General features: G+C 34.9%; 1 protein-coding gene across 1 annotated transcript in view; it reads left to right on the forward strand.

The window, feature by feature from the left end:
- Nucleotides 1-19,576, forward strand: part of EMB2729 (Alpha amylase family protein) — a 326,562-nt gene that overhangs the window by 36,044 nt on the left and 270,942 nt on the right. Inside the window, exons 2-3 of the mRNA XM_089787516.1 lie at nucleotides 8,894-8,965; nucleotides 9,128-9,192. Of these exons, the coding sequence (XP_089643642.1) occupies nucleotides 8,894-8,965; nucleotides 9,128-9,192 (137 nt within the window). The remainder of the gene's footprint in view (nucleotides 1-8,893; nucleotides 8,966-9,127; nucleotides 9,193-19,576) is intronic.

Here is a 19,576-nt window from a genome sequence, read left to right on the forward strand (position 1 = left end):
ATGTATAAACATTAATGCATGAAGACACAAAGTAGACACGAAGCAAGCACGATGTAGACACATGAATGCATGAAAACACAAAGCATACACGATGAAGACAGATGATGCATGAAGGAACAAAGCATACACGATGTAGACACATCATACATTCTTTGTTGATTTTCACAATGAAGTAGAGTAAAAGGAATGAAAAATATACTTCCCCAATCCGCCTTTTGATCATGGATCCTGCAACACAAATAATTATTAGCATATAATAGCTCCAAAGAAAAAGATGAGTTTTGTGGTGATCCCTTTTCTCATTTACATAATCCTTTGGAAGGAATCTTTCTCTCTCCTCATTATGATCATCATAAGATGGTAGATTTATGGTGCAGAGGGCGTGTGAAACAGGCTACAAGCGATTCCCTAGAGGATATCTGTCATGTGCCCGAATTTACTCCGTCTCTCCCTCCACCAACTCCCTACCTTAGGATATCATAGTGTGGATGAGAAGATGAGTGTTAAATTTAATTTACTTAGTTCATTTGGAAGATTTCTTCTTTAGTACACAGACAACTTTCTTTCTCCTTATTATCATCATCTTGAGATGGTAGATTTATGGTGCAAAGGGCATGTGAAACAGGCTACAAGTGATTTCTTGGAGGATATCCGTCATGTGCCCGAATTTACTCCGCCTTTCCCTCCACCAACTCCCTATCTTGAGATTTCGTAATTTGGACGAGAAAATGTGTTAATCTAATTAACATAATTATCTTGGCACAGGAATCTTTCTCTCTCCTTATTACGATCATCTTGAGATGGTAGATTTACGGTGCAAAGGGTGTGTGAAACAGGCTACAAGCAGTTCCTTGGAGGATATCCGTCATGTGCCCGAAATTACTCCGCCTCTCCCTCCACCAACTCCCTATCTTAAGAGATCACAATGTGGATGAAAAAATAGACCCCTATGTACCATAATTAGAATATGTTCCTAATGTCATCATGATCCTTATGAAAACATAGATTTATATATTATACATGTATCTACTTAATTTGATATAATGATGTTATAATGCTAAATCTTTTCCCCACTTGCAGTTTAGGGTTTCATATAAAAACTCTTCCACATCAATACTAACTCAAGGGTACTAACTAACCCAAACTCTATTCAAGGTTCTTGATCTTAGAAATGAGATATCTAACAAGAATAATGACTTTTCAACTTGCAAACATCTATTCATTTGTGACTTAAAGGCTTACAAAAACCTTTGCACTTCTAAGCTCTCCAAGGAAACATAGACTTCTGAATTTCCTTTAACAATCTATCACTAAATGTGAATAAATTCTTAATCCATTTATTAATATCATTACATATTAAACTATTCAGTTTATGATCTTTAAATAAATAAATAAAAATATTGTTCGAATTCGCACACCCATATGTGCTTACCCTCAATGTCATATGAAAAAGGGCGGCTATATATGTTTCATATTCATTTACATTCCTATCATGTATCTATTGCCAATATACTAAATCTCAATAATATTATTTCATAGACAATAGTGTAAAGGAATGAAAAATAATGCATATCATATACTTACCTTACCTAAGGTGGAAGCTGCTGTCCAATCACTTAATGCTTATCTGATTCATGCGTGTCCTTGCTAACTTATACTTTTTGTGCACTAGATGAAGGTAAATTATGTGATGCCTGCCCCATTGGATGTGGGGCCTATACTAATACCTTTTCCTCTGCTTGCATCGTGTTCCTTACTATTTCTCTGGTTTCATATATCACATTGTTCCCTCTTTTATTATTATTAAACTCCCTTATATTTCCACATATTCTCCCTTTCTTAGAATGGAAATTATATATCTAAATTAGTATTGGCATTTGCTTCTCTTGTCTGTCATGTATGCCTCCTCAATTAATAGTTCACAATTTGTGAACAATGTCCGGGTTATCATTTTTCTATTTGGGAAGTAGATGGTATGAAAACTACAAATAGGATCTTTTTCTTTAATACCAAGGCCTTCTGATTTCCTTGGGACCGATCAACAATATTCTTATTATGTGATAAATTTGACAATATCATTTTGACAATACAATACATAGTTGCGAACTCACAAGCTCTTTCACGCTCTCTTGTAATCCTCATTCCTTATTTCCAGTTTCAATTTCACCTGTTTGTGAGGGAGCATCTTCATTTGCATCTTCAACTGTTTCAGTGAGCTCAGTTGTCTCTGGTAAATTGGTAGGACCTAGTTCTATGTTTGTTCTCCGTAGAGCTTGGAATCCATATATACAGTCACATACTATATTTCTATCACAAAATTTGAGCAACCTCGAACAATGCTATTCTCTGTCACTCCTCTTTGAGCTCCTATCATTTGTATGCTGAATCACCATTTCTGATATTTCTGATGCAGGCGGCATAGTTATAAGTACTTGGGATGGAGCACTTTGTTGTTCAACTTCTTCTTCCCCTTGTTGGTAATGTTATTTCATTTATGCATATTTTTGTCTTTGCATGGCCATAAACTATTAGCTTCTCAATGTTGATATCTGTATATATGGTTATCAGTTTGCCATGCAAATAAACACAAAGCTTCAAGAACTCTACAGTAGAATTTCATCAAGGAATTGCGCACAATGTTTATTGATATTTCTTCAAAGATGCCAAATTGCCATGATTTTTTAGGAGACGTTCTTGTCTTGACTCGGTAAGAACTTTTGGCACTGGTTATAAAGATTTAATGAAAGTTTCATTTTGGATTAATTCATATTTGCTAGGAAAAATCAGCCCGATATGTCATTAATAGCTGTTGTGAAGCATTTTCAGACCATTTGTTTGTTACGTAGATCATAACTGATGTTCTTACAGAGTTTCTCAGGTATTGTACTCTTGCACTTAGGTTATACCATAACCATATATCATTATCTAGATTTGATTATTTGGGTGTGATTCTGTCTTCCATACTCTAGCGCTTCTAAGTAGGCCAAAATCCTGATTGCTGCATTTGCTCAAATAATTGAAGGGCTTCCCTTTTAATCTCACAGGTTGGCAAGAAATCCTGCTCTGATACCATTTGTAATGAACCCAATTTGGGGGTCCATTGTTTATATCCAACCTTTCTCTTTTCTTGGTTGGTTTCTGGCAACCATTTGCTATTCTTGTTGTTGGATTTCCTTTGTATGTTTCCTCAATCCCTTTGACCTATTTGTGGTCACTCATTGGGCATTAATAAATTTAATCTTAATCTTTATCTTTATGGAATAAATATATGCACATAGGTAACACATGATGTAAGTTTAAACCCTATTGCAATCAATAGTTGGTAGTGCATATAACGGGGTATCTAATGCACTATTATCTATTATTGCACACAGGCAGATTGAATGCATAAGTTCTTAGGTTCCATACAAACTTATGGATGCAACGCCAACAACTCCATTCATATCTGAAGTCTGATTTCTCATATCAGATTGATGTCTTAGATCAACCTCTTTTATCAAATGGAATTATTCTTCTTGATCTGCCCTTAGCATCTGAATCCTTTTTTTTCTGATGTATTCAGTATAAGCAATATTTTTTTATCTCTAATCTTCCATGATCCCAATGGAGCAGGATTAAACTTCCCTAAATATCTTATGGTAACCCATGGTTGCATCTCTTTCTAGTAGTAGACATGTCTCTTCTATAATTGCACCATGCCATAATCGATTGTTATGGTGTTATGTAAATTGGTTAGTTCTCCTTATTAATAGATCACTGCATAATTATATATTAACTGGTTGACTTCTGCCTCTTAGCACTAACTGATGACTAACAATTTTCTATTCTTCCCGTATATCTTAATTGTGGTGGATCACTATTTTTCAACTATTTTATAGCTTTGTTTAGAACGACTTAATAGTCTTTGTTAGTATTCCAATGTGTTTGGGCCAATATTAGTCGCTGACCTCTACTTCATTTATGAATGTGATGATACAATATTATCTAATTTCCTATAGTCTTTAATTGTCATTCTTTCTTGTATTGACAAACTTATCCATTGCTAATTATAATCGCTGATCCTCATATATTAGTATTAATAATTAATTGTATTTATTTATTGTATTATTAATTCTATGTCATACTATTATATTAATGATATATTACATAATATTAGATTATTTACTTTTATATTTGTATATTTATATTGTACTATCATTTTATATTAATGGTTGAACCATATTAGATATAATATTATATTGATTAATTAATAAATTCATTACCTTTAGTTATCAATAGTATTTATATCCAAATATGATAATAGTTAGATATGTTATCATCTTATTGATTTATAATGTAATTATAACATATTATATATTAGATTAATAATAATATTAGTAATATCATTATTCTTAATACTATTACGTAGTATACTTTCTTTATATATTATTTATAATTCTCAATTATATTATAATATTATCCTTGAATAAGTCCATTTCATAATATAACCTATGTAGGCACATTATAAAGTTATTATTGGTATTTGATATCATTTATAATCAAAATATTTATTTGTTATTTAATTTATTTAACTTATTATTATTATTATTATACTATAATATTTTATATTACAATTATGCTATAATCTTATATATTGTTTTATTTTTATATTGTCAAATATATCACTATTATATAATAGATTATGATATTATCATTGTATAATATGTTATTTGAAAGTTCATATATCCTTTTATTTTGGGCTCATGATAGATTCTGGTTCTATTCCTTCTCTCGGAGGATTCTGGTACTACATACGTTTTATAGATGATTTCTGTAGGAAAACATGGATTTACTTCTTAAAATGTAAAGAATTAAAAGAAATCCTTAAGAGATTTAAAGAATTCAAAACCTTAACTAAAAACTTATTAGGACACAAAATTAAAACTCTTAGGACTGATAATGGAGGGGAATATACTTCAGATTTGTTTAAAGATTTTTGTAAAGTAGCAGGAATTAAGGAGTATATCGTCCTTTATAACCGACGGCAAAATGGGTAACAGAAAGGAAGAATAGAACAATTATAGAATCAACAAGAGCTGTGATATTTGATCAAAATTTAGAATATTATATTTGGGCAGAAGCCTCTTGTACTGCTGTTTATATCCAAAACAAAAGTCCTCACTCCCACCTTAGAGACAAAACTCCTAAAGAAGTCTTTTCTAAGGTTAAACTAAATATAAGTCATCTTAGGATATTTGGGTGTCCAGTATACATACATGTTCCAAAAGAAAAGAGAACTAAGTTAGAACCCTCAGAGAGGAAAGGTATTTTTGTCGGGTATAGTGAAACATCTAAGGCATATAGAGTTTTCATATTTGGTCAGAAAGATATTGAACATAGTAGGGATGTAATATTTGAAGAAGATTTAGCATTCAAAAGAGCGCTTAGTTTTGAAGATCCTACACATATACGTAGTTCTGAAGAAAATCATAAATATGAGTTTTAGAGAGAGAACATTGAAGAAATTGAAGATGAAATTCAAAATATTAATCTTGAGGAAACTCAAAATCCTAAGAAAAGACCACTTTGGGCTATTAAGACTATAGAGGAAGCACAAGACTTCGTTGCACCAGCTGGAACCTTCAGAGAAAGGAAAAGATCCAAAAGATTTTCTAGTTATGCAACAAACATGAGTAATTTATCTAAATCAAAACTAACCAATGTTTCAGATGCTATTAAATATACAACTTGGAAGGATGCTATGACGGAAGAATACCAATCCATTATTAAGTATGATGTTTGGGAAATGGTTCCAAGTCCTAAAGAAAAATTTGTTGTTTCTTCTAAGTGGATATTTAAAATCAAGCATGCTATTGACGGTAGCATTGAAAAATATAAAGCCAGATTTGTAGCCAAGGGATTCTCTTAGAAGGAGGGAATTGATTATGTAGAAACCTTTACTCCAGTTGCTAGATACACATCTGTAAGAGCAGTCCTAGCTATTGCAACACCAAAGGGATGGAAAGTATATCAGATGGATGTGAAAACAACATTTCTGAATGGAAAGATTACAAAAGAGGTATATTTGGAACAACCTGAAGGATTTGAAACACATGACTCCAAAGTCTTTGTAGGCTTAAACAGCCTTCAAGGGTATGGAATATAAGAATTGATAAGTATCTCTCCAGTTTAGGATTCTCCAAGAATGAAGCTGATCCAAATCTCCATTATAAAAAGGATAAAGATGATATGATAATTTTGATACTATATGTTGATGATTTACTAATAATAGGTGATAATCATCTTAGAGATCAATGCAAGAAAGATCTAATCAGAGAATTTGAAATGAAAGATTTAGGACTCTTTCATTACTTCCTAGGACTAGAAATATGACAGAATATTGACAACATCATACTTAATCAAAGAAAGTATACATTAGACATGTTGAAGAGATTTGGAATGTGGAATTGCAGACCTATGTCTTTTCCAATGGAGACTAATTTACACAAACTTAAGGAAGCAGTTGCAGAATCACCCTCCATAGATTCTACTCTTTACATATAGATGATTGGATCTCTTATGTACCTAGTAAATACAAGACCTGATATTTGTTATGCTGTTAATGCCTTAAGTCAGTTTATGTGTGAGCCAAAGGAGATTCACATAGTTGCAGTCGAACACATTATGAGATACTTACAAGGCACTCTTAACTTTGGGCTCAAGTATGAGAGAGTTGACTTGGACTTACATGGGTACACAGACTCAGATTGGGTTGGAAGTGTTACTGATAGAAAAAACACTTTAGGATGTTGTTTCAGTGTAAGCTTAGCAATGATATCTTAGATATGCAGAAAGCAGACATCAATAGCACAGAGTTCGACAGGAGTTGAATACATTGCCGCAACTATGGCCTCTTGGGAAGCAGTTTGGCTTAGAAAGTTACATGTGGGATTATTTGGTCAACCCATGTATCGTACTATTATTCATTGTGATAATTAGAGTTCCATCAAGCTTTCTGTGAATCCAATTTTTCATGACAGGTCCAAGTATATTGAAATTCCTTACCATTATGTAAGAGATATTGTAGATAGGAATACTGTAAAATTAGAATACATTTGCACTGCAGAGCAAACAATGAATGTTCTTACCAAACCTCTCCCTTGAGTGAAGATAGATCACTTCAGCAAGATTTTGTATGGTTGAATTATAATTCATTTTATTCTTTAATGAAATAATTTTGAGCAAAATTATTATTGTCAGGTTATTGACTGTTATGGGTTCCACCATTTGTATTAATTATTTAAGAGGTGATGATTTCTAAAATAATGAACATTTGTATAAAAGACATTATGAGAGATGACGATCTCTAAGATAATGTACTGAACAATAGAGAACTACTGTCAGATCTGAATGAGTTCAAGATCATGTTGTGATGTAGACATTTCTATGCCTATGAGTCACAACTTGGATAAAGGAAAAATTTAATCATTCACCGGATTTTATCCTGTGTACTAGTAGATCTTAACTTAGGATCATATTGTGATATAGGCCTTCTAGTACCTATGAGTCATAACTTGGATAAAGGAAGAATTTAATCATTCTCCGGATTTTATCCTATATATTGCATTCCTTGGAATATTGTTATCATAAGTGATAGGTCATATCACAGGTATAGTAATATGACATAGTATCATGTGTTCAATGATACCACATGCTTAGAAGATTTAGATAGATTTAGAGTTTCAATCTATGCTTATTCATCTTAATTGATGGTGCTAGATATGTTATCTCTCAGTATGATTATCAAGTTAAGAGGTAGTGTTAATTCTATCTAACTGTGATATCATACTGATCTGAACAGCAGATTGTACAAGATCAAATAAAGCATGAAGATCCTTATTTAAGGATTGGCCTTTGATGTCTTATATAAAACCTAATCGGCGTCCTCCTTAGAAAGATATTGTAATATTCTATTTGCATTGTTTTAGTTAGTATATTCACTAACTAACTAATGTATACTTGAGACACTGATCTTGACAAGGTATTCATAATTTATATAAGGGCCGACTTGGTAAGAGTCATGTCCTTTCTAAGGACATGCCTCTTGAGTGCCATATAAATAAGGGTTAATCATGTGGATAAAGGACACACGAAAAACACATATTCTGCTCCTTTAGCATTACTGCCCTATATGACTTGTAGCAGATATAAAACATTTGCAGAATAATTATTTTACTATAAGTAACACCACATATATAGGTCTGATATATTCAAGACCATCTTCAGCAGTTCAGAAAGGCATTATATCAGTTTGGAAGTTCATTTTTTGCAGAAAATTTACATTTTTTACTTTGTTTATTCTTTCAACATGGAAATGTGCACTTTGGTACCATACTTTAACAAGTTGCATGGTATGTGTTGCATTATATTCCTATCTTCTCTATTGGTTGTGATAGTTAATGTCATAATTAGCAATAATTAAGAGATATGTCATATCTGTGATTTTTCTAGCAAAGAGGGTATTGTATATGCAAGCTTATGCTGTGCATATATGTACTAATATTCTTTAGGTAGATCTGATGCAGACTGTAAGCAACTGACTAATTATGCTTATATTCTGATGAAGTGAAGATACGCCTCACTGATTTTGTTAGCTAAACTTATCTGGATAATAAATTTTGTCAAGAGGCTGTAGAGTTGACTGTTTCTAGATCAGGTTTCTTTATTATTACCTTATATGATGTCTATCAGGACAGACGAGGATATACAAAGACCTGTTCATGTATTTGCTTATCTCTGTTATGTATCTAATAAATTAAATTTAATCTCTTATTGTTGTACCTGTCTTCTGTGTACGATTGAGACTGAAATTTGGGGTTGAGAATAATTTTGCTCCAACTGTGTTGTGTGACAGGTACAAAGCTTTGAAGAATCTGAAAGATACCATTAGTCAAAGGGATGAAAATTTGTTGGAGTTAGCTTCAGCGTAAGGGTTCCAGTATCTGATTTTATTTTACAGTATGGCAGAGGAATATGTAGTCATGAATATTGTCCTGAAAAAGATAGGAAATACTTGAATAACTCTTAATTTCTGAATAGAAACTAATTTAATATCTCTTTAACTGGTTTTTGTTTACTTTTTGTATAGGTATGAGGATATGGGATTACATCGTAATCCTTATCATGGTGTTGATTTTATGGAGTGGGCACCTGGTATTTATAAGTCAATACCCTTTTATTGGTTGCTTTTTCATGAACTATCAAGAATTCGTTTCCTGCCAGATATATTCACTGCTTTAAAAAAATCATAATATTTACAGAGAATTACAGATTAAATTGTTTTTTCATTTGTTGATCTGCATATGTTATAAAGAATTACAGAAGAGATTGAAAATTCTTAATGGTATACTTTTGAATTGAATGTGCTGTATAAAATTTGTATTTTAGCTATAGTAGATGTCTCATTTGCATCTTTGACATTGAAATGGTAAATAGAAAAATATAAAAAATGTGAACTGCTGAGCTAAAGTGCTGTGAAGTCAGGGAGAACTACCTAGTTGCCTCTTAATGAAACACTCTAGAATGTTTTTTCTAACAACTGTGATTGAATTGCATTATATCCCCTTTGGAGTTTATCCAGTAATTCTCCTCCAAGTAACTGATAGGTTTATGTCATCATTTCAAAGTTTTAAGGGTGTCAAACGTTAGACATTTTATACAGTTATGCAGCTGTAAACCATTTATGCAGAAATATATCAATTATGCAGAAACCTGACAGTTATGCAGGAATAAATTAGGCATGCCTTGACATAGACATCAGTACCTATCAGTAATCTGGTCATCCATGGGAATATGTGAGTTGCAATAAACTGATTCTGGAGGTGTTTAAGGAACTTGGAAGTCAATTACACTATGATCATTAACTTTAGAGAACTTGTAATTTTGTAAAAGACATTTAAGCCTGCAGAAGATGCTAGAAACCTTTAGGGTTGCAAGAGTTGTAAAAGTCATTAAATTTCAAGTGAAACTGTGTTTTTGGATCTGGAAAATACTGGGTAGGAGCTTATGGATAGGCTGTTTGTGGCCAAGTGCTGTACCTGTATTCCTGTTGGATTGGGCTTGAATTGATATCCATACCTGCTCAGGAACATGTTTGGTGCTAAAGTGCTGTAACTGTATTCCTATTGGATTGGGCTCGAATCGACATCCATACCTGTTCAGGAACATGTTTGGTGCTAAATTCTGCGCTACCATATGACTGTCTTAAAGTGCCAGCTAGTTCTTCTTGGAGTCTGCACAATGTTTCTTAGCTTCCTTTTGTAGGCTCTCATGTTTATCTGTTGGGTATTATGGATTTCCACAACCATCTTGTTGACATCCCTTCAAAGTCTGAATTCCTTCTCAAATGCTTTCCCAAGTTTATCTTGTGACTTACTTATGATCTGGGATATTAGTATTGTTTGTGTGTGTTTTATGGCATAGACAACCCAGAATAAAATACTAGAGGTGGTCTATCCTCTCTTAAACAAAATCCTCTATGAGCTAAACAAACGAACTATGTGATACACAAAGACGATTCCAAGGTTCCAAAATTAAATCAAGATTGCATGGGGACGGGGGTACTTAGGGTACGGGTACAGTTATTTTTAAAAATAGGAAATGGGGGTACTTTGGTACATCAGGCCTTTTTTTAATATCATCTAATATTTATCGAAAATCTGAAAATATGAGTTATGATAATGGTTGTTTAAAACAAGAACAGTGATAACGATTGCAGATGTAATGTATTATTTTCAGTTTTAGATTTGCAGCATGTTTGTAATAATAATGTATGATAAATGTTTAGATGGATAACAGAGAAAGAAGACTCTGAACATAAACAAGAAGATCATAAATCCTATAACAATGACATATTGCAAAAGATAAACTTCCAACTTGAACAGGGATAATTTTTACTATTAATCAGTATTGTATTAAAGTTTCAAAACTGATTACGTGTTGAATTAAACTTGATAAACAAGAAGCTGATACACAAACAAAAAACTGCAACAAAAACCAGAAATCTTAATTGTGTTCCTTAGTCCTTAAAGAGGACAACCTGCTTAATTAGCAAAATTCACATTTTAAAACACCATTTTATCCTTAAACATAAAGTCAATTAGAATAGTTTGCCCAGTAGTGTCAATTTCTCTTTTCACTCTGATTTCAAGCATTTATTATTTGACCTCAGGCCCACTATCTTTTCTTGGGCACAAATATACCCCATATCGATATTTTGAATCCTGACAAGGGTCGGAATCCGACCCTACGTCAGGATTATGTCTGATTTTTTCAAACTGCCCCTCTATCCTTTCTTTGTAATTTTTTGGTAGGGATTTGTATTTTTAGCTGATTGGAGAACCTTTCAATTTGATTTCAATCCATTTCTTGTTCAAAATTCTGTTCTTTCTAAAAATAATCAACCTTGCTTCTAGCCTTCATTTTTCACCATTTCAACCGGCTTGAAGTTGAAGTTTTCTCATTGTATAGCTTCTATACTTGGGCTGGGTTTTGGAGTAGTCAAGTTTTTGTTAGGAACATAAGGCATAAATCTGAGGCCTCTTGAGATTATGAATCTTGAGAGGTGGTCAGGCTTCGACCTCCTCTTGGGATTATCTTTTCATCCACTTGAACAATCAAATCCCATGGACTGCATCGTTTTCACTTGGTTTACATACTTATGTTCTCTGTTTCAATAATCTTCTTTCATTTTCATCTGATTTTACCAAGGATTTGCATTTACAAAGTCATCACCCTGACCTTCATTTATCTTATTACTCCATCACATCGTTCTCTTCGTCAATTTTACATTAAATTCTTGCCATTTAGCCACTTAGAATCTGCGTAAAATAGGGCAGTAATTTGGGGTATGTCAGGATTGTGAATCCTCACAGGAGGTTGAATTTTGACCCATTCAATCTGATCTCCACTCCTAGCTGATTGAAATTCATTCCAAGTTCTGATTTTATTCATATTTATTTCCAAAATTGAACACTTTCCTTCAAGATTTTACTTGACTTCCATCTTTCATCTTCAATTATCATCATTTTTATCAGCTTCAAGTTGAATTTTTGTGTTGAATTGCCTCTGAACTAGGGCAGAATCTCACTATCTATTCGGGTTTTGCATGGAAAAGGGGGTCAGAAATCTTGGGTCACTTGGGTCTAAGAATCCTAAGATAGCTGGATTCTGACATAGGATTTGGAGTCTTGAGGAGTGGTCAGATTCTGACCTACTCTTGGGATTACTTTACATTTGCAAGTTGACTACTCAAGATCACCATTTCATTGCTTTTTACTCATTCCCCTTAGTTCATTTCCTCATTTTGCACTTGAATCTCACCTTGTAATCAGTTGGAAATCATATAGACTTGCACCAAATTTTGAGGGTTGTCGAGATTGGAAATTCTGAGACATGACCAGATTTTGACCTAGTCTTCGGATTTTTTAGTTTTGCAAGTTAAATTCCCGATTGTCAATTTAATCCCATCAATGAGGAGGGCTAAATGGTTTATATAAAATATAATATGTAACCTTTCTTATACATTTAAGTTATATTTTATATCAATATTGTAGAACCTATTGATATTCTCTAGCACTTATCGGCAAGGCAAAATTTTTTTTGTCGATAAATATCGGAGATAAATTTGTAATGTCCCTATTTTTAGTAGGTTCCCATGGTTGGCTTGGTCAGTTCACCATTGCGATCCTCGTGAGCTGACAATGGGATTTGAGGATCTCAGTTGTGGGGTTATAGGCTTTTCAGTAGCCTATGGTGTGTTTTGGCTCCATTTGAGGGACTTGCTATTTATAGTAAGTCAAACTGTTGGTTCTGATGAGCTTAGTTTAGTTAGAGGAGTTGTGTGATGCTCTCAGTTTCCAGTTTGGGCTCCAAGAATCTTAGAGGGAGCATCTATTTATAGTAAGTCACCTTGTCAGGTTCATTCATCATCTTTCATCATTACGATCACTTTGGTCTTATCAGATTTCAATTCTGATGCTTCTTTAGTTGTTTTCGCAAGACGGGTGAATTATTATTATTATTCATCTAAATATGCTGAGGTTGCTATTTTTGTTGGTGTTGTTGGTTGGTCACCTTAGTATCATAGCTCGTTGGAACCAAGACGAAAAGTTTTAAATCGTGGGAACAAGAAACAATGGCCTTGCATGTCAAAATATTAAGTTATGGTGGAAAAGGTTATTTTTTGGAGCCAAAAACAATTAATAAATTATGTTAATGACACTTTATTATATTTTAATGTTGTGTGTGGGAAGCTTCTTAAGTGAAGTTCATTTGGGAAACTTTGTACCATTTGGAGGTTATAAATATGAGCCCATTTGATGAGTAAAGCATCCAATTATTTGATTATCTTATTTTGCTTCGTCGTCTTTGTAAAGTTTCTGAAGCCTAATTTTTTCTGTGCCCTTGTTGAAGTATAAGGGTTTGTTCTTGAGAAGTTCATTGTAATTCACAGCTGAGTTATTGTGAATTAGTTTTCTGAGAATTGGTCTTTATCTCCATTGCTGTATACAGTTTGGTTGGGAGATACTGTGGTGTTGGGAATTTGGAATTTGGCGCCTTCTTATACTGTTATTACTCTTGCTGAGAAGTGGTTGGGTGCTGGTTAATTTGGAGTTGGTTGAGCACCCATTTATATTTGTTGCTAGGCGTTATTTCCTATTTGTACTTTGGAAGCAACGTTTTACATATCTGTAGTTGCATTTGTTTGTTGGAGAATTCTTTTGTTGTTGCTAGACTTCATTTCAAAGGGTTTCAAGGCATGTCTTACTTGTAAGTTCATGGATTGTAACTTCTAATTTTTCTGATTATTGTTGATTTAGATAATAGGGGATATTTTATCAATTGGGTTGTTCGTATTTTGTGAAAATACTTAGTATCTAAGTTGATATTAAAATCTGGAATTTTCAGTTGTATATTCCCTATTTAATATCCAAATATTTGAGTTGAAATAATTATTGTAATATCTTCTATTTTTCTGCTATATTGTTGTTTCATAAATTGCAAAACCTCAAAAACAAAAAAAAGGAAATCATTTCTCTGGCACAGATTGTTTGAGAGCTAGCCGGGCTCATTACGGTGGTATCAAAGCTTGCTTGCAAAGTGTTTGACGAAATGTCAAAGAACTGAATTATAAAAGAATTTGGTGTTTGATGAAGTTATAACTGGTTGGGGTTCTTATAGTGGTATCAGAGCAATTTCTTGCAATCCTGTGGGGTAGGAAAATATTTTTTAATTACAGATATGTTGTTTTCGGAGTGACCAACACTCTAGCTTTTTCCGTCTATGGATAGATACAAGAGTCCTAGTAGTCTGTACTATCCATGGGTAGAACTGCGTACTATCCATGTCATGTACAAGCAACTCCTATAGCACCAATACCCAAATAACGAACATCACCATCAAAATCATCTAAAAACTGACCCTAGGTGTTGATGAAGGCAATAACTCATCGGAACTCAACCCTACTGAAATACCAACTTTGTCCATACCTAAGTTCCAATCAAACTGACACACACACCCAACTGCACTGTGGAGACAGTAATAACCATAGGTATCTAAATCACTATCATGATCTCCAACCACTGATAAAGTGTCCTGGGTATGTGGATCCTGCAAGTGGTTTGACTTGTAGTTGTTGATCCCATCCATAGAAGATGGTGCTAATCCATCCCATAATAGATGGTATGAAATTGGAGCCAACCCACATTGACATGAACCAAATCCTCTACTTGTGGGTCAAAAGAACAGTGATGAGCGCTCCTCATAGTGTAATGCCAATAACAACTCCCAATCTCTATCAAGGGCTCATTAGTATTAGCCTAGGAATTAGAAGATGGCTCCAATCTCAGGCTCCTAACTACCAGTCGGGCAAGATCCTAGGCAATCCTCTCAACAAACCCAACCTCAAAATCCCTGTGGGGAAGCATAGTAGACAGAGTCTCTACAATCTTTCCAACCTCTGAATAGCATGAGAGCCTTGGATGAGAGTACCCTCAGACACTCTGTATGAATCCTCCCGCACATCTAAACTCTCCAAAAGATACTCCATGAAAGACTCTGTGTAGTAGAAATTATGTGTGGAAGCATCAACCTGCTCCCCTGCGACCTACAATTGATCCTTCTGAAAATGTGGTAGTGCCAACTGTCTAATGGTACCAGCTGTATGAAATGAAGAAATAGATTCGTTTCCAACAGAAAAAAGCAAATCAGCATGAGAGCTCGTCTCCACTGATGCTCTCACCTCCTCCGTACCTATTGCACCCATATGCTGGATGAATGTGTTGACCACATTATCATGTCCATTATTCCCAACCATAGAAGCAAACTCACATCACCAACCACAATATGTAACTGAATAGGGTCTAGGGCTAATGTAGACTGTACTCACTCTAAGTCCACGGTAACCTCATCCAATTGTGATTGTGACTCCTGAAGAGCCAACTGAGTATACTAAAGAGAGTCTACACTCACCTCAATCTCCTGGGTGAGCTCAGCCACCTCCTCCTCTTTCCCTAACATGTCATAACAGGTGCTACCCCACTCCAAAAGGTAATCCCTGTCAGCAACTAAGAGTAACTATGCTTCAAGATCTTGATAGCCTCTCGAAGCGCATGAACCTCTACTAGAGAACGACTACTATCACCATGCTCATCTGACACAGGAGCACCCTAACCATACTTAGCTAGCATCATAATGCTCAAGAGCTAAAGTAATGTCATTATCATTCACTTTTAGCTGACAAGTTACATGATGCCTCTGTAACCCCTTGACTCCTATGCAAGCTCTTTGTCTCACTAACTACATTGTGATAGGAAGCTCACTCAGAACCTTCCACCACAAGATCGCTCATACATGTGCTATTGTCCTCGCACAATTTTGCATCTGAGATACAATTACCATGTACCTCAACCAACTCCACATTCAAAGAAATGGAAGCCTTCGCAATATCGATCTCCTCGCATGTCTCAACTTCCACCTCAATTGTAAGATCCTGTAAACATCGATCCTGGGACCCATCAAAAAAATCCTTGGAGTCATCACCCAATATTTGACAAGGGGTGTCATATCCAGTGCAACTTATAGCATCATCAAATGGGTCATCAGATGTGTCCATACTATTTGCATCCCCATCATTTGACAAAGCCTCGATTGCCGTCACCTGACTCTGCACACATGACTCTATGCCAGGTTGTGAATCAATAACACTAGAGCATGAACCCACATCTACTGACTCTGTTGTAACACCCACATCACAAACATCACAGTTGGATGACTCTATACATGCATCAGTCCCACTTGAGGAAGCAACTGCCTCCTGTACTGGAGCAACACTATGATAACTCATATGAATCTCCAATAATAATCCCCTCCTTGAGAGAGCAAGAAGTATCAGTGGCAACAACTGCATCGACCATCTCTACACCAACTATAGCAACAACTCTAGGAGCCTCAGCCTACTGAAGCTCTGTGCCACTATTCTCCGCTGCCACTGACACAACCACATGTCCCTGTGAAATAAGTCCATCATCAACACTATAGATAGGATTAGCAGGTGTTGTACTAAATATAGGTACATCTGCATCATAGACACCCGTCAGAGAAAACTCAAGCTTCCTTCCCTCCAACTTCGATATCGGCCTTCTAAATGTAGAAACCATATACCTCACTGCCCTCTCAACTGTCTCTAGATCTGACAAGCTCTCTGCCAACCTCTGTTGATGAAGCTTAAGTTTCTCCATACTCTCCTACAAAGTATTCATTTTTGTTCTAACTTCCTCATTACTCCACCGACTTCTAGAACTACCAGTCCTCCTATGTTTGTCCATGGCTAGAAAATGCTAGAGTGCTGGTCATTCCAAATGCAACAATAAATCTGAAAATAAAATAACTTTCCTACCCCACAGGATGGTAGGAAATTGCTCTGATACCACTGTAATAGCCTAACTAGCTCTCAAACAATCTGTGCTGAAGAATTGATTTTTTTTTTTTTTTGTTCTTGAGGTTTTGCAATTTTGATACAACAATATAGCAGCACACTAGAAGATTTTGCAATAATAATTTCAACTCAAATATTTAGATTGGTCTGCAAGGCAATGGCTTCTTCTACAAGTGCTCTCTTCTCATTGGTCCAAGTGTCGTTGATCCTTATCTAGTTGTTGTAGATTTGAATTTTCTTATTGGTCCAAGAAGGCAATGTAATGTTCTAATTGACCCACAAGGTGGTGCTTATTTGTAATTGGGTGAGCATTTAATGCTTTTAGCAGGTGGTTATGAAACCCTAAATAGGGCTTATGTGGATTAGTCTTAGCCCTTGATTTCAAATCAATCTTGGTCATTCATTGTAAGTGGGGCTCCTATATTAACCCCACCCTCTCATTTGTAAAGGAGGGACTTGTTGGAGATTATAATGCCAAATCTACTCTAGTTTTCATTATTGTGTCTTGCATGGTGAATTGTTGTGATCAAATTTGTATTATCGTACGATGATCCATATTTCCTCACTTAGTTTAGGATTTCATTTCATGTTACTTAGAGGGTTCAGTTGGATGGAAGTCATTATGGGTGTTCACTTGAATGACTTGACAACTTCAGGCCACTAGTCTCTTCTTGATGGTAAGAGTGCCTTGTGTGGTAAGCCAACGATTTAATGCACTTAACTTCAATTGATATCCAATCTTCAGTTTGCATCCATTGATGGTATTGGAGTGGGTAGATATTGAGTTGAAAATTGTTTGAGCATATCCTTAGAAGCTTGCACTAGTTGGCAAGATTAAACCTAGTATAGTCCAAGTTCATCCATGATTCCTTGCATTCATAGTAGAAGTAGAAATAGAAGTTAGAAATTTAAGTTGGAGTTGAAGTGGAAACTTGAACTATATTTCCATTGCACATTGTAAAACCAAATCTTTAGAAGTGCAAGAGTTGATATCCATTGAATGAATAATGTAAGTCCCTTTGTGATAACCAACGAATCACATTATTTCACTGAGTGGGTATCCACAATAGAGGGGAATTTGAAGTCATTTCATGATCTTACATTGCGAGCTTAGCATGAGAGATGACCTATATCAAGAGAGGATTAAATGTTTGGTGTTTCTCCTTGAAGCATTTAGTATTTGATTCTATATGTTGTAGTGGAATAAGACTCACACCAACATAAATTGGCGCTAGAAGAAGGGCTCGAACAAAGTTCATTCATGGAGTTGTCAACAAATGAGCTTTCAATTACATTCAAGATAGGAGATCTCTTTAAAAGCAAAAATCCCAAAAAAGTGAAAATCTTGAAAAAATAAAAATAATAAAAATATAAAGGTTTCTCAAATGGATAGGTAGGTGGATGTTCTTCCCATTTGGTTTGACTTGAGTAAATGGTTACATCCATGTGATTTGACTCAACTTGTAGCATTGGGATGTGTAGGATACATGACACCACTGAACATGAGGAGATGCATCGTTTGATATTTTTCTTGAGGGTGGACTTGGCATTACAAGGTAGAATTTCTTTTTCATAAGCATGTGAGTCTATGGTACTTGTCAATTCAAATGAAGAGTTTCTTGAGTTCAAAGATGGTATCGTTAGGAAACCAAGGATTGTATATAGAGGAAATACTTGGTGTAGTGTGCATAACCTTTCACACGAGGAATCCACTTGCACATCTTTTCAAGACACCATTGACTTGATCAAGTCTCAAATGAGTTGGCATGAGAAAATATCTGTGGGGGCAGCTAGGATTTGTTTCAGCTCCCAAGTTGGATGTCAAAGGAAGGTAGAAGTCATCACTCAAGTTGGGAACCAAATGTTGAAGAAAGAAATCAGTTGCATCAAGGAAGCTTGGCTGAACATAATGACAATAATAATCAAGAGGAAGAACTTTCACACATCACTTCATTAGAATGGGTTGGCAAGAAAATTAAGAAGACAATAGAATTTATTTAAGGAAGGGGAAGCATAGAAGGAAAAGATAAACATCTTGAAGAACTGGAAGGCGATCATCATAATTTTGAGGAGGTGATCTTTGGTAAACTTTCCCTCGTGCTACAAGAATGAATTCTTGAGGATGAATTGCAAGCAATTTTACATGCCCTTTGGGAACAAGATAGTCAAATGGTTGCATTGAACAAAGAATTGCAAGTTATCATAGATGAATCAAGGTATGAAGAGCAAATTGATAAGTAATTGCTGCCATGTTCTTTTGGGGGGGTGTGCTAAAGGATATCATGAAGGAAGTAGTGTAATGCCCCGCTCGGAGGTCCTTGGAACACAAGGATATCACATACACTGAATATTTTGTTTTTTAAGATAAGTTACTTAGCAACAACATAAAGTAACCAAGTGCAAGAATGAAACATCTAATCAAGATAATAAAATAGGCAATGCGGCCAAACTCACATGTCCACCTACACCAGCGGAAGTCTTGCAAACCCTTCCAAAGATCCTGAAACACTAAATCATAACTAAGACTCAAAGACCCACGAATCATGAGAATACTCAAAGGAGATCTGAATAACATCCACTGATCTCAAGAGGGAAATACTT

This window comes from Cupressus sempervirens, chromosome 6, assembly GCF_028749045.1.
Source record: "Cupressus sempervirens isolate cs-2001-9-10 chromosome 6, ASM2874904v1, whole genome shotgun sequence".
Lineage (NCBI taxonomy): Eukaryota > Viridiplantae > Streptophyta > Pinopsida > Cupressales > Cupressaceae > Cupressus > Cupressus sempervirens.